The 27,343-nt window shown below is 30.8% G+C and overlaps 1 protein-coding gene across 3 annotated transcripts in view; it reads left to right on the top strand.

Moving 5' to 3' along the window:
- LOC126741111 (lachesin-like) overlaps nt 1-27,343 on the top strand; it is a 107,693-nt gene that overhangs the window by 55,552 nt on the left and 24,798 nt on the right. For all 3 annotated transcript variants that reach the window (XM_050447445.1, XM_050447443.1, XM_050447444.1), the window contains 3 exons: nt 501-629; nt 19,322-19,460; nt 19,515-19,663. In XM_050447445.1, coding sequence (XP_050303402.1) covers nt 501-629; nt 19,322-19,460; nt 19,515-19,663 — 417 coding nt within the window. The remainder of the gene's footprint in view (nt 1-500; nt 630-19,321; nt 19,461-19,514; nt 19,664-27,343) is intronic.

Here is a 27,343-nt window from a genome sequence, read left to right as displayed (position 1 = left end):
CTAAAAATAGCGCCATGAAAGTCTTACTTTCACATTTTGGCTTGTCTTAGACCTTGGTGTATAAACCGAACTCTAGTAGTTCAAAGAGTTCTTAATCTACCAGAAGGATTTTTATGTGAAAACGTTCATCAAGAGATACTCTTACTTCGTGTTAAAATCCCACATGAGTGCCTGGAATAGTTTTCACATTATCCTAGTGAAAAGTTGAATATTTGCAGAAGAATTGCCATTCCGTTAATAAAATATGATTCACCTCCTTGGATTATTTAAAAAAAATGCTGACCCTATTAATGGAAAAAATTGTTATCTTAGCATTTAAAAAATATTATATCAACCAGTTTCATATTCTCAAAAAAAATAAAATTTCTTAATTGAACAGAGGAACATCTCAAAACTCGTTGAATATCAGTGTATCGAATGTTGCCACACTATTAAATTTTCTAAATTCGACTGTCAAAATAGAATATGTTTTACATTTGGTTTTTGTTTTTTTGTTTTAGTGGAAACGTTTAATGGGAGCCACCTGACGTTTTGGAAAGTCGATAGGTCTCAAATGGGCACGTACTTTTGCATTGCGAGCAACGATGTTCCGCCAGCGGTCAGTAAACGGTTGTCCATGTATGTCAATTGTAAGTATCACATTTATTTATCCTAGTTTTTAGGATATAGAGAGATTGACAAAACCCAAAAATAATATTACAACTTTAATGAATAGTCTAATTTAAATATAAAAATGACAAATGGAATATCTAAACATAAAACCTCAAGATTTGCAAAATATACTGCCAAACAGATGTTTGGCGTACAACTGTCATAATGTTTCTATGAAAATACACAGTCACCAGTCAAGAATAAAAAAACACGAATGAATGGAATTTTGCTCTGTATAAAAGTTCTCAGAGATAAGGTGACTCGTAAAGCCGCGTACTCATTGACGAACTGTAACTGCAACTGTTACAGCGACCAAATTCAGTAATGTGGACGAGCACGCGCAGAGCCGCGAGCCAAATTTTGTCGGTTTTTAGGACGAACACAAAGAAATTCTCAGTTGGTCCGTGGACGTTGTTTTGCGAGGTTCGCGTGTGTCGTATAAAATAATATGATTACGTGGGATGAAGAAAACGTTTTGGCCTTAATTGAAAATTATAAAAAGATGCCTGTGATATGGGATCAAAAACATAAGGATTATTATAAAAGGCATCTGAAAGAAGATGCTTGGGCTGAATTACGTGTTTTTTTGATCCATCGATGAGTGCCTCGCACACCACTGGAATAATCTTGCTAATGACTTGTTTAGATATTCGAAATAAATTCTGCAGGCTTGTAAAAGAATCGCCGGTCGCCAAATGCCTTAATGTCACTGCTAGTCTGTCTTGAACGGATATTGCTTCCCTGCAAGTAGTATTCATTTTCTGAATCTTCGGACCAATTAAATTAATACAATATTCAAAATCCGTTGGACTCATGCGGGTAAAATTTTTGTAGTGTCCGCTAATTTGTTGCATCTTCAAAGCTGCAAATAATGAAGATCCACTTCTCACTTTGTACAGTGCATGAGACCACCATCGCCGAGGACGTTTTTCTTTTTCAATTAATGCATCTATTAAAATAAAATCAGCACTGGCTATCATTTCTGGTTGCGACATGGCGGCTTGAGCTCACGGCGAACATTACGGATCGGGAGGGTCGCGAGAGCAGAGAACGTGGTTCAGTAGTTCCTATGATACAGTAACTGTTGCAGTTACAGTTACAAGTTCGTTAATGAGTACGCGGCTTTAGGTGAATTTAAATAATAATGTTTGGTCGTCTTTTTTTCGATAACTCTTGACTTAGGTATAGGACAAGATGCCTGAAACATACGAGACGCCTGAAATAAAAATCGACGGGTCCGAGCGTTTTTTTTTCGAACACACCCCTGAATTTAGACATAACTTTTGGGATGCACGGTATAATGGTTATTTATGCAAAAAAGTGTAAAAAGTAAAATTGAAACTAACGAAACTCAAAATATTCACAAACTTTCCCACAAAAAAAAAACTCGTCCTTTTGTTCTCCGAATGATGACAAAACAATTGCGAGTGAGATACACAATGTATCGGATCAAATGACCCTCGGAAAAACGTCGGCGGCCGTAATAATTAAAATCTCGACCCAAAACTCCGGAATAAACTGAATTGTTTTTTTTTTTGAAGTGAAACATTAACCAACCCCCCCACATTATCTCCCTTATCTCTATACACCGGCATACCGAACATCCATAACATCAGGATAAACGCAAACATACAACATATCAATGCACCAATTTGTGTCATGTATCCTATATACGAGTTTTGTGTCGGACCGGCGAAGTTTATTAGAAAATGGCGTACTGCGTACACCCCCCTTCCCCCAAACCCTCTGGGGTGGGAACACACTCGAATTTCCAAATTAATGCGGGATTTTGTTGCTCGGTCTGGAAATTACATACAAATTTTGCCATAAGCAACTCGTTACCGTGATGTACCGGGGGGGGGGGCGGGTATTTTTTCTGGAAGAGAGGCAGTCAGTGTATTTGCCTCGTTGCCAAGTTTAACGATCAAGGTTTTTTAAAAATAATAATACAAATTGTTCAAACTTTTCATACTATTATTATTTAAATCGATAAAATGAATATTAACTAAAAATGTATACCGATTTGATAAATAGAAAATACAATGAATTTAACGTATAGATCAAACTATAGATATTTAACCCAAATATACAGTTCAAAATATATTAAAATATAATATATGGGATACATTTGAAAATACTACTATGAGTGATACAAGATCTCTGTTAAAAAATATGAAAAATGTTAAAGGAGAAGAAAGTGATATCTCAAGAAAGGTGCTTGTGGATGTGTTTGAAGTTGTGGGTAACCGCGTGTTAGATATAATTAATACATCGCTTCAATATGATGAATTACCAGAAAATCACCAGAGCGAGCTTAGGTAGGACGTGCAAAGAAAAAAATTTTCACCAGTGGCATCCATAAGGAATTTATCGTAAATATTATTTAATAAAAGACAAGTACACCATTGCATTTTTCTTAAATTAATTTTACTTTTTAAATCCTCGTTTAGTTTTGAGGTAATTAATATTATTGAGTTTCTTTTTTATTTGTATATCTTAATAATTATTCTTTCATATACCTTAATGTATTTCCTACTATTTTCTAGATTTCTTTATGCATTATATTCCATTACTAGCTAAGGTCAGGTGGGGTAACAGTGTACGCGGGGTAAGTGTGTACACACATTATAATATAATAACTTTCGCCAAAACACCTGCGATATCTATGAAAGAAGTATTCAATCATATATGCCCACTAATCTAAAACATTAAATTGTCATAGATGTTATGTATTTTAACGTAGCATGCTTTTTAAATTCGGAAGGCATTTTTTGCAACGTTAAATAATTTGAGTGCTATAGATTAATCCACTATAATCCGACGATCACAATACCATTTTCTATAAGAAGTATTGACAGAGATTAGAGGTATGTATTATTGTATATCTATTCATATTTTTAGTTTTTTTTACTACTAACCTAAATATTTTGTTTACTAAACAGTTGCCCCATGAAAAAAACGTATTGGGGCAATTGTGTAGTGATTAAGGCGGGCAAGTGCGTAGCATACTACACACTTACCCCTTTCCTACGATTAGCAAAATTCATTATTAATTACCTATATTTTTTCCTTATTTTCAGGCAAACACGGTTAGAAACTATAAACGAACTTCAAGTAGAAAAACTTCATACACTACAAATACATTAAAAAGGGCTTTAAATGTTATTGAGAGAGGTTTGATAACTCAATACGGCGCGCACAAAAAATATAACATTCCACAAATGACCCTGAGCTATCATCGAAGAGGTTATCGAGGTGTAAAGAGCTTAATGATGGGAAGAAGTACAGCGATTTCCAGCGAACAAGAAGAAAAGCATTATGTCATTCTAAATAAACTTAAAACGCCATTTAAAGCAGGCCGGCCAGGTAAAGATTGGTTTATAAGTTTTTCGAAGCGCCACAATTTATCCATTAAAAAACCCCAATCCGTGGAGATTGCTAGAAGGAAATGCTTAGATCCATTCGTAATTAATGGCTACTTTGATATTAAAACACAGTTAATACAAAAAAAAAATTAAATTAAAAAAAATATAAAAACACAGTTGGATTCCCTAAATTTGCACGACAAACCACGGCAAATATGGAATCTTGATGAAACCAATTTTTGTCTAGATCCAAGCAAGACAAAAATAATAGGCAAAAGAGGAGCTCCATCTTCTAGAAGAACTGCAGGCAGTTAAAGGCAAAATATTACGGTCTTAATGGCTGTTAGTGCAGATGGGTTTAAGACGCCACCGTTAATAGTTTTCAAGGCAAAAAATATGTGGCAGGAATGGGTTGCTCCACGTGATGAAGAATTCCCTGGAATAGCGTATGTCACAACAGCAAACGGATGGATGGAATGCGATATATTTCTACAATATTTAAAAAAAAGTTTGTTAGAATCATTTGGCCCAAAAAGACCAGTCTTGTTGATATATGACAGTCACGCGTCCCACGTGGATGAAAGATTAATTAGAGCAGCCAGGGAGAATGGGGTGATCATTCTTAAATTACCACCCCATTCATCCCATATTCTACAACCGCTTGACCTCAGTGTTTTTAAGTCTTTAAAAGTTAGATGGGAGTATGAGTTGATCAACTGGCAGAAGCATAATGAGGGAAGACAAATTCCAAAGAAAAAATTTAGCTCTTTAGTTTGTAAAATATGGAAAGAAACAAACCACGAAATTATATCTAATGGTTTTAAGAAAGGAGGTATTTTTCCATTTAATGCATGTGTTGTTGATAAGGAAAAGTACGATCCATTATTTTACAAGAGATGGGAGCAACATTAAGGGGTACGAAGATTTCCTGATGAGTCGATGGATATATTGCAACTACACTGTAAAAAATAATAGGGTGGTAAAAAGAATAAACAGCGTGGTAAATTTCTTGAGTGTTAAATTTAACACTATGAAGTATACTATGTAGTATTTTTTAACACTTAAAGAAGACTTTAAAGTGGTTAAATTGACTTAAATTTATTTTTATTTTTTTGCGTGTTATATTAACACTATTAAAATACTTCGCGCCGTGCTAAAATATTTTTATATTTTTATTTGGTAAAAAAAATGCGTCCAGTGTAAATATACCCTTAAAACTGGTTAAATTAACACTAAACGTGTGCGTGATTCACTGCTACAAGTCGTGAAATTACCAACCCTGTGTGTCTCTACTTTCTTGACGCTTCGACCTGAACCTGACCTGTCTGATCTCGTCTCCGCGTCATTAATTTAATTTAGTGTTTAGTTCAACCCAATATAGTTTAATTTAGTTTAACCCAATATATATTCTTTGTCTATGGTTTAGTTTAGCTTAGTTTGCATTTTTGTTTGAGTTATAAAGGTAAGCGTGCTCCGAGGCTTTTCTTTTTTTTTTTTTTGTTTAATTTATTGACCTTGTGCTGAGCACATTTAGTCACGAAAAACAAAACCTCTATATAATTTTTTAGTACTTAAACTATATATTATACTTAAACCGAGGCTTTTCAAAAAACAGATTTTTTTATAGTGCCAAAGTACCTACATCTTAGCTTAAAAATAACTTTTTTTGCAGCTTATGGAATTAAGCGACAGAGATTTATGTATAAGCTATACGTGCCATAAGCCATAAGTGTTTTTTTCATCTGTATAAGATCTACTCTTGTTATAAGGTTAAATTTGATCTCCAATTATTATTTTTTAAGGTTTTATATTTCAAAATATGGGTTCCTATATATTTTTGTTGCAGAATATATATTTTTTATGTTTGTTATATTATTCTTTAATAGATAATGTCTAAGAAATTGATTGCTATGCCTTTTATTTGTATTTGTCCTAAGAAGAAATTGCTCTCCTTCCTTAGAACAACTTTTTTAATCGTTTGGAATACGAAGTTTTGCGTTTTTTTTTTAGTTTTTTTTTTATTTTTATCAAATATATACAGACTAACCGAAATAGTTGCAATATGTAATAATTGGAGTGATAAATTCGAAAAGGAACCAGGCGCCAAATAATTACTTTTTAACTTGTTAATTAGTATTTGTTCAAATGAATAGTTTAAAACTCTTCCTTAATAATCTTTAATATATGTACCAAAGATTATTTAGAAATAGTTTCAAGCTTTTATTTAAACAAATAAATGCTTTAAATATTTTTTTTGTAAATTTAAAATTGTGCTTGGTTCTTTTTCGGCTAACACACTCCAATTATAAAAAGAATAAACTAAAAAAAATTACTTTTAACCCTTAAATTCAATACTTATTACACGAAATAAAGGAAAATATATTTTATTTAAAGTATAAATTACCACCTAAATAGATTCTTTATTACACTAATTAAAATAATTTTAACCCTATTAATTTTATTAATTTTATAACCCTTTAAATTTAAGGTAAGTTAAATTTACCATTTTTTATAACTCAATTAACCATAAATTAAGTGTACTTTTTTATTTTTTTAAAATATATTTAACCCGAAATAAATATTTTAAGCACCTGTGTAAATTTAATTTAAACCAAAGTGGGTGATTAAATTTTACTTTTATTTAAATACATTTGACACTCAAAATATACTTTTAACAATACGGAAGGGGTTTTTTAAATCTTATTTTCGTTCGTTTATTAACACGCTAAATTGGGTAAAATAAATCTTTTTTTTTAAATAAAAACAACCACTTTTCACCACTTTTTGCCAGTGGTTATTTTAACACGCACTAGTGTGGACCTATATAGACCACTTTTGCGTGTTAAAATTAACACTCGATTTTTTACAGTGTAGGACCCTCAAATCTAGGTCAAAAGGACAATAGTGCTATTGCCAATAATTTGAGACAACATTCCCTAAATATTAACAGAAAAGATACAAATCATCCTCATTTGTCAAGCCCTAATTCAAAACCAGGTCCAAGTGGATACCAAGGGCTACCAGAACAGCGATACTCTTTTGAAGAATTGCTATTGTCTACAGTTCAACAGACTAACGCACCCGAAAAAGTAAAGAAAAGAAAAGTGTGTTCTGGAGCCGAAGTTATAACTTCTGAGGCAGTTATGCGTCGCTTGATCAAAAAGGATTCGACTGTTTTAAAACAAAAAACAAAATCAAATATAAACTGGCGCAAAAAATTTAAACCAAATTCCATGAATGAAGAAGAGGACATAAGTGATGAGAGTGATGATGATATAATAGAGGAAGAGATGAGAAACGCGGAAGCAGTTGATGCATGTATGAAGCAAATCAGTAAGCCTTCTACAGATATACAAGAAGATGACTGGGTGCTAGTCTGCCTTTTAGGGAAAAAATCAAAAAAATATTTTGGCGGACAAGTGATCTCTCATAATAAAGAGGACGAAGAATTGGAAATAAAATTTACCAAAAAAGTGATAACTTTAGACCCCTTGGCTTCTTCAACATTCACATGGAAAGATCCCGAAGAATGTGCTGTAGTTAGCAGAAGCGACATTATAAGGTCTCTCCCAAATCCCGTTTTAACCGGTCGGCGAGGTTTAATAAAATTTGATGTAAATTTTTCTGCATATAATATTCAATAATTCATGTTTATAAACTTGTTTAAGTGATTTACATTTAGTTATAATTAATGCATAGAATATTCTGTTTTCATTTTGTGTTTATAAATAAAAAATGTTCACCTACACGTCATTTTGTGCCAAGTCTTAGTATTTTAAAACAATCGCAATATAGGTAAGTTTTACACATTTGTCCCATATTCTTCTTAAAGTAGGCATATAGAGGATACCAGTCGTCTACACACTTGCCCCAAAATAGAGAGGAAGTGTGTAGTATAGACTTTGTTTTAAAAAGAAATTATAGTTTATTCTAAAAATAAAAAGTAGGCGTTAGAATTGCGGTAATATATTAAGCAAAGACGAAAGATTTTTTAAATAAAACGAGAAATTTGTGTTTGATTCTGCTTTATTTTTTATTAATAAATAAACCTAAACTTTTGCAACTTTACTAAACATTTACCCCACTTCACCTTATGTAAATACCTTGTCAGTTGTTTTAACAGTCGAAATTTTCTCCACTGAGTAAACAGAATCGTATATGATATACGTATACTCTACAATTTAATAAATATACCTTGACCATGTACGGTTGATAAATATGTCAATAGTTTTCAATTTAAAAACGGTACTTTTGAACCTAGATAATAAAAAGTTGTGTAGACCCAACCCAATTTTGTTATCAACTATAATTGTTTTAAAAAGCATATAATTATTTTCTGCAAATAAACCGTTTTTCATTAACCCTATTTCAATAAACATAAATGTCCTGTTCTCTAAAGCGGAAAACAAACACCCATTATACTTCCCGGTTAACACTGGGGCCTCAACTTAACTAAAAAGACAGAAAACTTCCTTCTGTTAATTACCGAAACTTTCCCAACTTGAGCGTAAGTTTCCCGATAGTTGGCGAAGCTTAACATTTTAAAACTTTAGTTTAATTTGACAGGTGACATCTGCAGTTGTCAACTTTTCCGTTTAAAAACAACGTGGACGTAGCCTGTATCGATCTTAGTCGTTGGCATCCCCTATAAATTTATTACAAACCTAATTTCTTCTAACTTACTGGCATGAATTTAAATAACCCTCTAAGTAATTAATAGGCCCATAAAACTGTTGGTTTTTCCCCAACAATTAATTAAAAATGGCTTAGAATTTAATTAATTAATAGCCATTTTGTAATATGCTAATAAAGTTATTAAACGTTTATTACAGGGCCTGAGCAAGTCATAAACAGGCACCAAGTTTGTAAAATTACAGTTACAGGAAAAGGCCCATTTAGGCCTTAAAAAATCTCGTATTTGTCGTATTATGAAGTGACGTTTTTGCTATAATATATTCAGTTCAAAAATAATAATTATTGATGAAATCCGCACCCACTTTACATCCGTACCCCTGCTTTAACACCCTGTTTATTTTAACAAATTACTATACAGGGTGTCCCGAAATTACATCGCAATATTTCAGCCGCATCTTTGTCTAAAAATTAGACAAAAACTTCATATACAGGAATCATTTTCATGTTACAGGGTGTTTTATAATTCCTATTGAAGATGGTTTTTTGTTAATATTTTCGAAACGCCTGGTCGTTATTTTGTAACATTTTTTTATCCTGTATAAGTGTAATATAGGTTTATTAAATTCAAAACAATGTGCAGTATATTTTATATTTCGCTATTGAGTAAATAGCGACTTTACTCGTTAAATTTATAAATTTAAGCACCCTAAGGGGCAATTTGCGAATGGAACCGGGTTAAATATGGGGGTTATTTTTAATTAACCGAATATTAAATGTGATAATATTTCGATATTTAAATTCAGCATAAAAATCGGTGGTTTTAACTACAACAGTTTCGTAATAAAATGTAAAACTCACGAAATGCCTTGGACGAGGAAACAGATAAAGAAAAAGAAGACGAAGGAGAAATACCCCATTTCATAAAACAAGCAAATCAACTTAACGAAGGGAGCGATCCGTAGGAAACTGAACTAAATTTATCCATTCTCCGGAGCGGGAAAACTTAAGGCAGATTGAGAAACTTCGGGAATGTAGGTATTATCCATAAAAGTTTCCCCTGGAAGATGCTTGAAAACTTTAAATTCCATGGAGGAATAATTAGAAGGAAACTATTTTCGTTAAGTTTTTATGTTTGAGTGAGACGAAATGGGCCTTGGACTGTTAGACCCGTATAGAGTGTCATGAAAAGTGATAATATTGAGTATAATTGAAGTTAAAATTAGCGGAAGTTTCTTATTTTTAATTGGGCCTCTTATATATTATTGCACTTTTAAATTCTGGGTGAAATTTTATATTACATGATGCTAATAGTACGAATACGATTAATACGATACATACAATACAGATTGCCAATACAACCTAACCCCCTTAAATCAAATTTTTTGGATATAATAACGATTTTCTTAAAAATAATTTAAATATCTTAATAAATAATGTTTCTTTTCCCAAGATGGATCGTGCAAAAAATTTAGGCATTGTCTTGGATACTGAGTTGAGGTTTCGCGAATATGTTAAATTGTTAATTTTATCGTTGAAAATTCTATTTAATAGTCTCCAGATTCTTAGTTTTCATTTGAGGAAAATGCTTTGTGAGTCTCTGGTCCTGTCCGACTTTAACTAGATCCTTGCTTAGACATTACAGATAAAAATCGTATTCAAAATATTTGCTCACGGCTAATATTTGGACTACGAAAATACGATCTCATTTCACGCACATTTAGAGAGCTTAACTGGTTGAGGATGGACAGGCGCAGAGAGTTGACACTTAGGTAATTTTTTAATTAAAGTTTTATTAAACCCCTCCCTTCCCTCCACTTTACGGAATAAATTTGTTCCTCGTTTAAACGTTCACACAAGATGATCCGATTTATTGGAGAGGATGACACTTTCTCGTCATTCGACTGCAATGTTTCAACGTTCTTTTACGTACAATGCCATTAAACTCTACAATAACCTATCAACTGAATTGTCAACTTTAGATCAAAAGTCATTTAAATCAAAGTTTAAGAAATATCTTTTACATTTAACCGTAATTTAGGCCTTTCTTTATTTATTTTATTTTTGACAATTTTTTATATTTAGCTATTTAATATTTATTTAAATTATATATATATTGTTCTTTATTTGGGTATTTAATGAATTTAATAGAGTTAGTCTTTAAATTGTAGCTTAAGTTTATGACCGTTGAGTAGGGTTCAGTAGAGTAGCTGTCTTAGCTAGACTGCGCCCTGCTTCTCGGGTACTTAATTATAGAATGTTATTATTGTTAACTACATCTGTAAATTTTGAATAAAAGACATTTATTATTATTATTATTAAACGTAGTCGGTAGAACTACTGTAGGACTGTTCGGTACGATACGAATTTATACGAATACGAAAAGGCTTATAGGATTCGTATGAGTCGAAGTATAAGTTATACAATGAGATTCGTATCAGTGGTACGAATCATATACGAATACGACCATCTCTAACTTTTACATCTTTAGATTTGTTCGTATATCTACTTCATTTCGATCCACGTCATTCGGATGACGTGTAGATATAACGAAAAATCATTCTTTTTAATTTGGTTTAAATTTCATTAAGGAGAAAACGTACCAGAAAAAAAATTAAAATGCCTGGAATAAATTACTTTTAAAAATCGGGAAAAAAATGGATCAATTGAAAGAAACCTTTCCCTGTTTGCGATTTATTCAATAATTCATCTGTTGTTTATTTCAGAATGTTTAGGACCTTTTTTTGTTTATGTTTAGTCGCACACTTTCAATAATAACTGGAAAATTATTATTTATAAAAAAAATATCTTCCATACACTCAAACTGAAAAATACTGCATCAATTTCTAGCTGATTGAGTGCATCCTCTGCCACTTCCTGAAAATCAAGTTCAACTTTGGATGAGAAACTTTCAACTGTTTCCACGCGGTTTCACCGACACTCTTTTAGTAATTTGGTTTTTTTATTTTTTGAAAATTTTAATTTTCCTACAAAATTTGAAAAGTTCTAATACATTCTCCTTTTTTGAAGCATTTCCTACTTAACAAGTCTTTGAGTCGGAGCTAATTTTTGATTCATTTTTGAGGAATCTAATGCTTCTGGTAATTTTTGAGGTGGAAATTTGGGCCGCCTATAACTCCTTTAATATGTAATTTAGGGCAAAAGGTATAGTTTTTTTAGGCACCCTTACATAGTATCAAATGCAATAGTAAAAACAGCAATTTTCCTCATAGTTCCAGAGAAACTTAGGAAATAATGAAAATAAATTCTCATGAACTTACTCGAAAATGGTCGTAGATAAAATTGTATCTCCTCTCACGCTCAAAAAATTTTAATCAACGATTTTTCTCTAGGCCTCATAGGTTTTCCAAAAAAATAAAAATAAAACCATTTTTTAGAGAATTTTCCTGCGTTATCCCCTGTAAGTTTAGTTCTGGAAACAATTGTTCCTATCCTAAAGGATTTTCTAGTTAATAATTTTTTGAGTTAAAGCCAATTTTTGAGTGTTTTTACCTGCCTACTGCAGATTCCAGGTGCATCCTTACCGGAAAGCTGGTACCTCTTTAGGGTCCCTTGTCCAGGGTTATGGATGAAGAAAATTAAAGAAGAGCCACAGATGAGGAACAGGTTCTGGATGATGAACAGTTTTTTTGCAAAAGCTTGGTATCCTATTTTATTGTTAATATACAATAATAATGTATAGTTAATTACCATAAAAGCTACGTGTATGTAATTGCATACATAAACATTTAAAGGCATATATTATGGTAAAAGTATGAAAACAAAACAATAATACATATAATAAAAGAATATTCATTATAAAGCAATTAGAACAACATTTTTAATTAATCTTTTAAATTATTACACTCTAACAAAATAAAATTTATTTACAATAGTGTTTAACATTTCACTAGACTAAAAACAATAAATTTATATACAATTCTAACAACAGTAGTTGGTGTCCTGTAATAGAGTAAAACGTAATTTATTATATCCTTCTTTGGCCTATTAACTTTTTTTTTAAGAAGTTTAGAAAGGTGCATTGGCTAAGTGCTTTGTCAATATTTCAGGGGTATACAGTATCAATATTTAATAACTGTACATAAAAATACAGTTGAGCATAATAGAGTCATATATATATTAAATACTTCTTCGAGGTTTATAATATATGCTCTTCCATTTTAAATTACTAAAAATAAGAACAAACAGTATACAGTAAATCAACTCAATACCATACACTTAAAAGCGAATAAGAAACAAGAAATTAAAACAGATAAAAGTAAGGGGTCAATATTGTATAAAAAAGTACAACCTAATATAAAAATAGTAATAAGTTTTCAATCCCTTGTAAAGCGTGAATTTAGCGAATAAGTTCATTAAGTAAAAAAAAAATTAAAAAATTAATAAATTCATCAGCTTGTACCTTTTAATCCCTTTAAAGTAATATTTAAATTTTCAAATCTAATCAAAGTTTTTAACTCCCTTTAAGCGTGAATTTAACGAATAAATCCGCTAAAAAATTTAGTTACCTTAACCCCTTAAATTTGATTTTATTTGAATAAACTTATTTATTTATTATTTTGAACCTTCAAATTGCAAAATATAGAAATTTAAATTTCGTGAAAATGCATAGCCAATCGTCAAAAAAAAATGGTCCAAAAAATAAAAGAGCATGCTGTTCATACCTCCAAGTAATACAAACTAAATAACAAGAAACACTAAATATACAACTACGTTTACATTTCATTCAACTTTCTAAAAAACAATTTTTTTTTTATAAAGTTGATATTAATAATTTAGCTCTTTTAAAGTTAAGACAGAAAACTAAAACCATTTTTTTCTATGTAAAATAAGAGGTCAAAAATATGACAGTTTTTGACTTAGTATATCTCAAAAACCGTTAATCTATATTAACGTAAATTTCTTCATGTTTGCTTAGCTTGTAAACTATTGGACTAATTAAAATTTTTATAAATACGTTTTTTGTTGGTAATTAAAAATCCTTTATGAAGACCGAATTTTTATGAAAAACAGTGTAAAATTAAGGAAATTATGGCGAAAACACTGTGTATATTAAAGTATATATTCCATACTAAATATTTATAGATAAAATTATATTAAATTTAAATAAACAGTGTTATTAAATTAAATACTGAATATATTATATTTTCTGCAAAAACAGCCCTTAACCCCCCCGCCCACCCCAAACATTTGCCGAGTAAGAACTTCTTTTGAAAAATCACCGTTTTTTGCCCATAATATTCATCCTAATAGCACTGTTTTTGTATTAAATATTTATTAATATACATATATATAATTTATATTAAATTTAAATAAAGAAACTGTGTTATTATATTAGATATTAACGACGAAACCACCTGTTATTCATGCGTACTATTTTGGAAAACAGTGATTTTTGAATGCAATTTTTTACTGGTAAGTTGTGTGGGGTGGGTGGGGGGTGTAAGAGTAGGGTTAATGAAAAAAAGTTTTTTTTGCAAAAAATAATTGCCGGAGAAAAAAATTTCTTTCAAGAAAATTATAGGTGATAAAAAAATCTATGGTTTTTGTATCTATACTTTTCTCACATAACCTTAAGGTTTTCGAGTAAAACGTGAAAAACTCTATTTTATTTTACAAAAACAAGGCCTTTCGCTATGAAAATTGCAGTTTTTTTTGGTTCTAGTCAGCCTTGCATTTTCTAGGTTCAAAGATATTGTTTTTAAATTAAAACTATGGGAATATTTATCAACCGTAGATGGTCAAGGAATATTTATTAAACTGTAGAATATACGTATATCATATACGATTCTATTTACACAAGGGAGAAATTTTCCTGGGACTATTCAAGTGGGCTCTTACTATTTTTGTAAATCCATTAGTGTATATATCATTCAATATCTTGCTTCCATAAAAAGTGTTTTTCAATAAATCAACGTTAAACTCTCCCGTGATACCAGTAAAACTACTGACTTGATCCAAAAATGTTTTAAAAAAAATTTAATAAATCTGACCACCTCTTTTTGTGGTGGGTGGCATAATACAGTGCACAAGTATTTAATACCGGACAAAGACAATTATTATATTAAAAAAGAAACTATTGTATTAATAAAAAAATGTTATAACGTTTGTTAATTCGAATTAAAAATCCGTTCTTGTTATTGAATTGTCATGAAAATCAGTGAAAAATTAGATAAATAATAAGCCTAATTTTCATGGAAATCCATGGGAAATTATAGCTAAGGCACTTTACCTTAAATATCTGAAACTATTAAATTAATGCAAATTTTTATAATTACATCTTTTCATGAAAATCGGAGGGCGAATACATGTCCACGAACAAATGTCAAAATTTTTAATTTTTTTTTAAATTGATATCAACAGATAGCTCCTGAAAAGTTAATTGAGAAAGGTGCAAACCGTTTTTCTCTATGCATAATAATTTTTGATGTACATCCTCTGAAAGTCAAAAATTTTGATTTTGATTAATATATATCTACAACCGTAATTCCAAAGTATGACATAATAACATATAGAGTGTCCAGTTTATAAAATAACGACGTTCTGAGTACATGTGGCATACCCGGAATGGACGAGATTATTATATTTTTAGATTCAATGTACGAAAAACCGAAATATGCGTATTCGACGACGTGATATTGTTCCAAAAAAAACGATAATATCGAACGTAATTTAAGCTTGATAAAGTTTTATTATCTCTTAGAGGAAACGTATCCGCACAAAGGAAACCGTTTGGGAGCGCATTTACGGCCCATAGAGCAGAACGTTGTTACGGCGGGAAATTTAATAATAGGACGATAAGAGAACCCCCCCAAAAGGAAAATACTAAAAATCATTTAAAAAGGAATAGGAGGCAACAGAATAAAAGTAAAGGTCTATATCTAATTGTCATCAATTGTCATTTTAAAGTTTTTTTTTTCTGAATCTAATGAGACCGTTAAGAAGATCATTCCTCCTCATTTGAAGATTTTGAACTAATTTTCCAATCGACCCTAAATTGCCACTGAATTAACCTATAAGGCAAGACTAAAGGGTTCAGGAGGATTAACATTTTGGGGATTAAGGTAGCTTAAAGAGCACGAATGCTTGAACTAATATTAAACCCGGAAAATCAACCCGGTTTGCCCTAATTAAAAAACTTGTTTTAATCATAAATAAACTCGAAATTCAACTATTAGGTATCTTTATATCCGAAATTGTACGTTTACCTGGAGCTATTTTAAGCTAGAAGAGTAAACACATCTTTTCCACTCTCAGCGTTTCAGCCTTTAGGGATAAATAAGTGGTGAAACACGTTTCCGAGTGAGCTTTCTATTGGAAATTCGGTATTAATTTAGGGCGTGGTTCGAAGCAATTTCCGAATTTCATGTTGGTAAATTCTGAAACAGTTAGTAGGTACAGTATTTATCCATTAAACGAATAAAGTAATTTTCAATTTAATTTTTTCCATTTCTAGGCAGTTGGTTCTCAAACTCAAAAATGCTTTATTGTCGATATAAACATAGAAGTTGTAGACAAAGCCAATAGACTGTACATTAAAGGAATAAAAACGAGAAACTAATTTAAAATAAAATAAAATTATATAAAACTTGTATATCGTGTATCGATATCGACTGTGTATATTAAAGATTGGTCTCAATTACTACTTACTGAATACATGTATTCATTAATTTTTTCTACATTCATATTTTGAATTTTGCCACAAAATTTCATGTACAGAAAATTATTTTTCGTTGATCGATTATTGGTAAATAATAAGATGTGTATTTTATGGTATGACTCAAAAACATTGACTATAAAATCAACTAAGGCACACATTTGCATTGTAAAAACGATGTCTTTGAATCTGCGTATTGAAGATTCTACGAAATTGTTTGTGTTGTTCCCCCTCGTCATCACATTTTTTCTAAAACACAAACACCATTCTTCCTTTCGTAGCCAAAATTTGTTTACATAAGTTTTTAGGTTATATTTCTCAACGATACTGTCATTCATAAATTCATTAAAATAGTCATTGGCCTCTTCAACTGTTAAAGCGTACATGATATGTTGAAACAACTTCATTACATATCTTCGGTTTTTTTTCAGAATGTTATTGTGGCTATCCCACAACCAACGCCAGAAAGCCTGGCAAACATGAAAAATGCAAAGATATAGAATAGGTCTTTCATTTTCCGACGTAGAAAATACAGATAATAGAGCATTTCTTTCCGCTGCGCTATCGTCTGTCATAAATACTTGTGGATAAGGGGAATTACCAAAAGAGTCTTCTGGAAGAGTTTCTTTTAATAAATTGAATGCTAGGGAATAATTTGCTTCGGTTTGTGCGGTGTGTAAGATGCAAGCCAATGGTATAGCCCCAATTTTTAAAGCACTAAACGTAAATGTAACGCACGTATTAGTCTAGTCGCAGGAACCACTAGAGTCTACGAATACTACTTCACTGGAAAACCATTCTGCGCACGTAGCATTATTGGAGTTAAAATGACAACAATAAGTGGATTTTCTCTAATTGCTATATTTTAGCCATTCCACTTTCCCTATATTGGATAGACTTCTTTTGTAAAACGTTTAACACACTTAGCTCATCACGTCCTCCAAAATTAGTGGATCGATTCAGAGTATTACGATTTGGGCGATGTGCTGAATCGCAGTAAACAATGGCATTTAAGCATACGCGTATTTGCTAAGCCATTCTTCACTGCGTTTCGGAGCACAGTTGCTCTGTATAATAGTAAAGAATGGTAATACGCGTACCGGCACCGGCACCGGTATAGCCGGTGTGTGTGTAAACGCCCTTAGGGCAATTTTGATTTTTAGGACACTTTTGGAGACGATATCTTTTTCCAAATTCCAGGCAGTTGAATTATGAGTGAATTTTTTTTTTTAATTCTAGGCATTTAAGCTTTAAGTGCATTTTCTAGGGTGTTTATTAAGAAAAAAAGTCCATGCAATTGAGTTAAAGAGATTTAATTTTCCAGGGAGTTGAGCTTTAGTAAAGTCTTTTCTTAAGTTGTGGTTTTTAGCGAACCAAAATTCTAGGCAGTTGAATTATAAGTGAATTTTGATTTCTAGATAGTTAAATAGATTTTTTTTTCCGATTTCCAGGCAGTTGAGCTTTAAGTGAATTTTAGGTAGTTATTTTCAAAATTCAGTCAGTTGAGTTTTAAGTTAATTTTTCTTGATAATGTAGTTTCTAAGTGCTTATAATTTTTTTTACAAATTCCAGGCAGTTAAGTTATTTAAAAAAAAAAATGAATAGCAGGCAGTTGATTTTTAAGTGAATTGTTTTCCATATTTTAGGCAGTTGAATTATGAGTGAATGTTGATTTCTGACAGCTAAACAGATTTTTTTATCAAATAAATAATACGTTTATTCAGCTAAAAGCTATACATATTAAAATAAAATAAATGAATAATATATAATTACTGGTAAGTTAATATGTATATTCTTTTATTGCTTTTTTAAAAATACTTAAAGTAGTACAATTTTTTTTTTAATGAGGCAAATTATTTAATTTATAAAGGGCCTTCTGCAATATTGAGTTATACAATTGAATGGTTTTCCATCCGAATAAAATCGTTTCCTATTTCTAGTGTATATATTTAAATACTTTGGTTCTAACACAAACATAACTTGGAAACCAATTATTTTTAATTTTAAAAACAAGAATAAAAACATTAAATAAAATCTTTTATTTAGCAGAAAACATATTTAAAACATTTAATATATTATCACAATTTAAAATCGCTCTTATAGTTTGATTTTTTTTTTAATTCTTGAATTTTGTAGCTATACTATTATACAACAGTTGTTTTGTGTATGATCTTTGATATTTACTTACTCTACATATAAAACCTATTTTTCCTGAGAATTTCCTCATAATAAAATCTGCATGATTGTAAAAATTTGGATTAGGGCCAAACACTACCCCCAAATATATAATGATACTCTGATATATAATTTTCTTCCCGTTTATCATTACATTAGTAACATTTAGATCAACATTCAGTAATTTTTGTTTTCTTTTTAGCAAATAAACAGAACGTATACTTTAGTAACATTTAGACATAAATTAATAGCCAATAAAATATCAGATTCAGATCCCTATTTACAGCTTCCTGTATGACAGTTAAGTTGTTACCATACTTATATAGATCATTGTGTCAAATAGCTCAATTTTAGTATGTTCTACCACACCAAGAAGATCATTTATATGCAATAAAAACAATAAAAGGCCCAAAACTGTACTCTGAACCCCATATTTAACAGACATTCAACAATTACAAGTACTATTTTTAAATTTAACACATTATCTCTTAGACCCATTATTTTTAATTTATCTAAAAGTATGTCCCTACTAACCGTCTCAAACGCTCTCGTCAAATCCAAGAACACAGTCTAATAGCTGTAACTTCGACATAGTTAAATTATAGGCGACTTTTTTTAATTTGTATAGTTCCTAGATAGTAATTTTTTCTTCGTCAGTTGAGTTACGAGAATTTTTTTCAAATTTCAGGCAGTTCAGTGCTCTAAATGATGTTTTTTTTTTAATTTTTCTTTTTAGACAGTTAATTTATGTACTTTTATATTATTTCAAGGCAATCCATTTACAAACGTAAAAATTATCATTTCTCTTTGATTTTTTCAGTTTCACCGACAATCAAAGTCCCGAATCAGCTCTTAGGGGCTCCGGTACAAACCGACGTCCAGCTCGAATGTTACGTGGAAGCTTTCCCCAATACCATCAACTATTGGGTGAAAAACCGAAGCGAAATGTTACTCAATGGGTAATTTATGCCATTTTTTTTTGTTTTTTAATAATTTAATGGCTTTTTTTTTAGGTCAAAGTACTTGGTAAGGGAGGAACGGATCGGTTACAGGGTGTTCATGTGGCTGATTATCAAATCCTTCGCCTCCAAAGATGTGGGCACTTATAATTGTGTAGCTACGAACTCTTTAGGGAGGGCCGAGGGGACCTTAAGGCTTTATGGTAAGTGCAAATAATTAATAAATGCTCAAACACTCTATGTTAGTTCTAAGCATTCTACTAAAGATCGGCATTCTAAGCTTAAAAAGAGACATTAAAACATAAGAGGTGACTTATTTTGCACTTGAAATTGTTCTATGGTCAAAAAGGCTGTAGGAATGATTACACACTTAGGGCTATTAGACTTATTTCTGTTGGGAATAAAAGAAACTTGATTCTCCATGATATTATTAAGGTGGCGGCATTTATTATTAATAATAAACGTCTTATATTTCATAAATTTACAATATTTTGTAAAAATATAATCATTTATAAAAGTAAATCATATCATAAACCATTACTATAAGAACCACATTTTTAAGTTTTAAATTTAGCAATTTGAAATTTCATTACCAAAAAGTGTATATTACAGGAGCGCCTGGACTAAATAAACAAACATAATTATTATATTTTTTACAAAAAAAAATTATTTAATATAAAAAAATAATTCGACAAAACTTTTGATGGTCACTGGAATTCGCCGTGTTCTGTCTCTCTTTAACTTACCATAAATTAATCTCTTGTCAATCAGCAAGGTGCGGATCAGTGCATGTCAAACTTTTTTTCTTCGTTTATGGAATATTTAATAAAATATATAGGATATAAAGAGAAATGTCTTTATAGGTGAATTAAAAAAATCAAATTAAATTATTTTTAATAGAAAATTTATTAGTTTGAGGAAAAAAATGTTAAAAAAAATTTCATATGAAAGTGGGGATTTTGAGTTTAGAATGGAGTGATTCTTGATTTTCTAAAGTCTTTTAATACCAAAATAAAAAATATTATTAAAATCGATACAGTAGAATATGAGATATTTTTAAATTTTTATTACAGGAGCGCCTGTGTACACAAACCAACTTACATTTCCTTGATTATTTAAAGCTACAGTCAGTTTTAAACATTCATAATTAGAGTTTTGAAAATTATACAGTAGATAGGACGATATATCAGGCATGAATTGTGAAAGTTTTAGTTGTCTAGGTCTCATCAATCTAAAGAAATTTGAAATTAATATAGAGAGGGTATTCTTGAATTTATGTGATTATTAAAATTTACATTCAATTTTAAAAATTCATAACTCAATAGTTATTTAATTTACAACTTCGAAAATTGTACAGTAAATAAGTTGATATATCAGGTATGAATACGTTTTACTTGTTTAGGTGCCACCAGTTTAAAGTTATTGGAAATTAATATGGGGAGAGTGTAATTATATTTCCATCATTATTTAAAGTCATAGTCAGTCATAAAAATTCATAACTCAATAATTATTCAATTTGAAGCTTTAAAAATAATATAGCAGTAAGGTTGATATACCAGGTAGGGTATCTAAAAGTTTCATTTTGATTGATGCAAATTGTTCTAATTACACAACTGGTTTATCATCTGTATTTTCCACCAGATGATTTAATAATATAATAATGCCTTTATCCGAAATCTTTAAAAATACTATTTTAACTGCTCATTTTATTCAAAGAGATTCTGAGACATAGTTTTTGATTGTGTCGCCTATTTGAATATTGTTTTATATTTATTTAATTTTTTTAAGCTGTTTTTTTTTAACTTTTGACTTGCTACAAATACTTTTTATATCGTAGCTAAATACATTCGATTAATTGTAAAGTAGTGATTTTTGTAACTTCCAGGCAGTATTTTCTTAGTGAAACTTTCCACGCATTAGGCTTATTATGTGGATCAAAATTACCAGGCTTGTTTTTTCATAATCCATGCATTTTTTTTTTAATGTTTAGGCATTAATTTTTTCAAAATCTTATGCCAAAATTATTCAAGGTAAACAAAAAAAAGCTTTATTTTCTAAATAGTGTGTGGATCGCCTGTTAATAGTATTTTTCTCGCGTAATATACACATCAAAATGGTCTAAGGAACATTTAGAAAAATACTTTCTTTCGCCTTATAAATTTTTATATATTTATATTTTCATACGTAATAGATACTACCATTAATATTAAGATACCAACGAAGTAAAATAAATATTTGGGTACAAAAAATCATGCCAGAACAGCGTTTTTTGCTACTTGCACATTTTGTCGAAATAACGCAGATTATAAATTTTAAATTCTAACGCAATATCGCATTTTCTGTGGTTCCAACCGAACAATTGTGATTTAGTTTTTATTCAATAAAAATGGAAAGACGACATTTAACTCGAGGGGAAATGCTAAGAGCAGTCGGAATGCTTGCGGCAGGAACAAGTCAAAGAGACGTTGCAAGAGCTTTGGATGCATCTCCCAGTGTAATTAACCGTTTGTGGACAAGATATAGGGAGACAAATGATGTTAGAGAATGGCATCAAGGCCCGTCGCGAGTTAACACACCTGCCCAAGACCGTTTTATAACTTTGCAAGCTCAAAGAAATCCCACGGTAACAGCCTCTGTTTTGGTCATAACGTCGAGGTATTCAGGTCAAACTATTAGAAACCGTTTGCATGAGAGAGGATTTCATGCCAGAAGACCCCTAAGGGTTCCTCGGTTAACTTTAGGAAATCGAGGTGCAAGATTAACGTGGTGCCAAGAACATGTTAATTGGAATCAAGAAAGATGGGCCACAGTTCTTTTTACGGATGAGTCTCGATTTTCATTTTATCCTGATTCTGGTAGAATTCGTGTCTGGAGAGAGGAATGAAATGAAAGTCGTTTGCGTGATGCCCGGGAAGTAGTAAGGCAACGTGGTGGATCACTAATGTTTTGGGGTGGCATTAGACTTGACGGAAAAACGAACCTCATTTTTGTGGAAAATACAATGACTGGAATAAGTTATAGGGATAATATACTACTGTCTGTAATTGTTCCATATTTACGCGAAATGGGCCCAAATTCGTTGTTACAACAAGATAATGCCCCACCACATCGAGCACGGCTTGTACGAATCGCTATTGAGGAAAATCAAATCAATCTTCTACGCTAGCCCTCTACCTCACCGGACCTTAATCCAATTGAGCATGTTTGGGATTGGTTAAAAAGGCAACTTCTTCAACGATTTGACTTTTTTCAAAGCGCTCTGGAGCTTGGTCTTGCTGTGACACATGTTTGGGAGGAGTTGCCCCAAGATTTAATTAATAATTTAATTTTAAGTATGCTTAGGCGATGCTAAAGTGTTATTAATAATAGAGGTGGACCATCTGGCTACTAGTTTAATTTGTATTTGGTAAATTTTTATTTTTATAATTTTTTTTAATAAATGGGATTTTGTTCTTTATTTTTATTTGGGCCCTAAATTATGAGTAAATTATAATCTACAAAAAAAAGTTAATAATTATATTGTTATTTTATTCGAATAATGTAAAATAATTAACTTTTTTCCAATCTTCTCAAAAATATTAACATTTGTATGTGTTCCCTAGACCATTTTGATGTGTGTATGTCTAATTAAACCCGAAGTTCCAGGTTTTTTTTGTTCGAGATTCTTAAGTAGTATTTTTTTAAATTAATTATCAGACATATTTGTTTTTTGTTTCCAGGCGGTTTTTTATTTTAATTTCAAGGCAGTACTTTTTGTAATTTCGAGGCAGTATTACGTTGATCATAATTTTCAGATAAATTTAAAAAAAAAGGCCTGAAATTGATGAAAAAAGAAACTGTGGAAATGTTGAAACAAAAAAACTGACTGAAAATTTTCAAATAAATAAAAGCTTAAAAAAAATATTGCCTAAAAAATGTCTAGATATTTTGGGAAAAAAGCCTCGAAATTTCGACCAATATAATATGGATGAGGCTTGGAATTTACAAAAAATAGTGCTGCCTTTGAAAAAGAATATTCGGAAATTTTGACTAAAAAGACCTGGAATTGTTTTTTATTTTGCCTGCACGTTTTGAAAAAAAAATACTGTCTGAAAATTACAATAAAATAATTCTTGGAAATTTCGAAAAGTACCTGAACAATTGAAAATTAAAAAAAAAATGCATGTAAAATATTGCCTAGACGTTTTGAAAAAAATGAATGTCTAAAATATATTAAAAAAAATACTTTCTAAAAATTATAAAAAATTGCCTGGACATTTTAAACAAAAAAAAATGCCTGGAAATTTAAAAAAATATTGTTAATAAAAAAAATATATTTTCATATTATGTTATGTAGTACCTATAGATTTTATGCCTGTAATGGTTTTTATTGTTTTATGTGTACTGCTTACAAAAGTCGATTATAAAAAAAATATTGGAATTTTTCTTTTAAAATTTACCCGAATATTTTCAAAAAACACTGCCTGAAAATTTCGACCAAAAAAATACTGTTGTAAGTAGTATAGAGTAGGTAAAAGGTAGAATATTTAGGCATAATTTTTTGTAGGCGGTATAAATATATTTTTTGCTGTTACAAAATCACAAATTTCATTTTAAAGGAATAAAATAACAAAAAAATTAGGATATAACAATGAGAACACAAAAATTAAAAATCCTCTTATTGGTACATAAAGCATTACAAACACTACTAATTAAATTATTGAATTATTACGAGTAAGGTACCTTTTTAACTGTTTTAAAGACATATTGAATACATCAATATTAATATTATTTATTAATTGTCAAATCAATTGATTGTTTTTTTGTGTCATTATATATGTATTTAATCAATCAATTAATCAATTACATATTAATTTACAAATTATGAGATGATGATATAATATGCATACAAGGGACATATCTGTGTGTGTATGCACATTCAGCTCATCAATCATTAGTTCATAATAAACTTCAACCTAAGACTAGTAATAGTAACATATACCTGCTTAAATAATATTATCAAATTCAGAAATATTAAATTGACTAAATACTTGCTTGATGGAATTTCTGTTATCTTTAATCCATCAGTACAATTTTTTCTTTACAGTATAATATTTTTTGTTTTTAAATCTTTCGGACAACATATTTAATAACTTTTTTAATAACGAGGGATGTTAGTTTATGGGGGATGAAGTTTTATAGCTAAATGTAACTTATGCCCAAGCATTATTAAAATCTCTGCTCGTTCTACCAAAGGTCTTCACACCCACTTACAAACGAACCATAATATGAATTTAAAATCCAAGAACAACAGCGAGAATGATGTTATTGACATTGACATTGATAGTGCCAGTACTGCCACTAGCTCGAAGAGTTCGTTTACTAGTTCTACCCTTATTTCTAAGCGCTCAGGCTCAGATGACATTAGTTCTTCTATGCTACCTAAGAACATAAAAATCACGGAATATTTTCAATCTCAGAAAAAAGTGTCGATGGAAGAAAGAGTGTCCCGAATGGTAGCTAAATGAGATCGATATGCGCCAACTATTTGAATCAGAGGGCCACAAATTGCCTTCTTCTGCCGGTACGGTGCAAGGTATGGTAATGGATGTAACTATGGAAGAACTCGAGGCTCTAAAAAAATCCAAACAGCGATTCACAATAACATTTGATGAGTGGTCATCCTTAAGAAATCGGCGCTATTTAAATCTCAATCTGCATGCTTATAACGCTGGATCCGTTAGTCTTTGGAACTTAGAACTAGTGAGAATCCTCGGTAGCTTTCGTGCCGAATCATGTGTAAGAGAAATTGAAAAAAAAAACTGAAGGAGTTCGGCATCCACCTTGAACGAGATATTGTCGCAGCAACGACAGATGGTGCTGCAGTCATGAAGAAAGTGGGCAGGTTGTTATCAGTACATCATCAACTGTGCTATGCTCATGGACTGTAGCTATCTGTTTGCGACGTACTTTACAAAAAAACGCATCAAGAGGAAGAATATCTACAAGAAAAGAGTGGATCAGATTTAACTTGTATTAGCAAGCCTGACAACAGTAACAGCGAGGATGAAGAACAGTGCCACTTCCTTTCTTAAAACTATTTCTCAACTTTAAATAATATATTTGTTTCAGGACGCTGATTCAGAAAGTACGACAAATTGTAAAATATTTTAGTTCAAAATCTCCCATGAGAAATGACTTATTGCAAAATTGCATTAAAGGAAAATTTGGCACAGAATTGCAAATGGTCAAAAATTGTAAAACATGTTGGAGCAGCCTTGCAGCAATGATTTCAAGGTTCAACCTCGTCAGAGAGTGTTTATTTAAAGCTCTCATTGATTTTAAAATTACATCATCTTCATAATCATTTACTGAGGATGAATGTAATACGTTGACAGATATTGAACGTGCATTAGAACCAGTTAAGCGGGCTGTAAGCGTTTTATGCCGCGAAGATACAACACTAGTTACTGCTGAAACTACACTGCGATTCATGATCAGCAAATTGGAAAGTCATCATAATTCTGCATTGAGTAAAGAAATGGCTAAAGCTTTACGTTCTAGGATGAAAGAGCGCCGTTCACCACTGACAAGTATGTTACTGTATTTAGAAAATCCAATTTCTGGAACAACAGTCAGCATCTACCAACGGTCAAGAAGATACATTTTTACTTCATAGCAAATCAAGACTACGAACAGAAATAAAGAGTTTGACTGAGAGGCTGCAAATAGAGAAGTCTTTAGAAGGCCAAACCGAAGCCCAGACCATTTATGTTGAGGTTGTTGAGGAGGGTGAAGAGGATAATATACCTTTATCTAATCTAACAACAAGACGTGAACTATCGGCATTAAATTTAGAAGAGAAATTGAATCGTAGTCTTCATACTGCTTGGGTATCAGAATCAAAGGCTTCTCCTATGACTGTACGAGTACGAGTAACACTTGACCAGTTACTAAAACATAAAATGACCCCGTTTGAATGCGGAGGGAATAGGGGTATATACTTGGAAGCTGTTTACAACTGTGTAAGTAAAGTCTATTCCGCCGACAAGTGTCGAAGCTGAGCGTGTTTTCAGCTGCAGGATATATTTGCGATAAACTAAGATCAAACTTAAAAGATGATACCTTGGATATGTTATCTTTTCTCCGAAAATACTTCCAAAATCAATGTGACCAGTGACAAGTGACCTTTAAACTAAGTACTTGAACCACTAACTAATGTATTTTGTATATGAAATAAACCCTTTTTTTCATCTACCATAGTTTGTTTATAATTGCATAAGACATAAAACCTTCTCTTAGCAATATATTGTTAACAATCCCGCATTCTTGCGGATCCGCGGGATCGATGATTTTTGTCCCGCAGGTTTGCGGGATTGAATTCCCTAATTTTTATACGTTGCGTTCCACCATATTAGCGAATTATCAACATCAATAAATAAATAATATATTTTTTAATTCAAAGAAAAAAGTAAAAATTGTTAATTTTTGAAAAAAAAACTTTTTAAAATCGCCGGAAAATCAAGAAAAAGTAAAACATTGTTAATTAACAAAACTCAAAAAAACATTTTAATGAATTTTACAAAAAAAAAATTAATATTTTCATAAGTTGAAATGAGATAAATGAAAACCATTATTTTTCAATAAAAAACACGTTTTTTTTTATATTTATGAAACTCAAAAAAATAAATATATTTTTTCGAAAATTCAACAAAGAAAAAATATATATTTTTTTAAGGAAAACCCAGAAGTTTAAATAAAATTTTCGATTTATAAAAATGAAAAAAGTAAAAATTTTCAATTTTTCAAAAAAAAAATAGTTAAGAATAAATCAAAACTAGTGTAGAATCCAAAGATTTACATAAAATTTTACCTCATTATGAACCTCAAAAAAATTGAATAAA

The sequence above is a fragment of the Anthonomus grandis genome, chromosome 10 (assembly GCF_022605725.1).
Source record: "Anthonomus grandis grandis chromosome 10, icAntGran1.3, whole genome shotgun sequence".
NCBI classification, from domain to species: Eukaryota; Metazoa; Arthropoda; class Insecta; order Coleoptera; family Curculionidae; genus Anthonomus; species Anthonomus grandis.
This window is presented reverse-complemented; position numbering and strand designations above follow the sequence as displayed.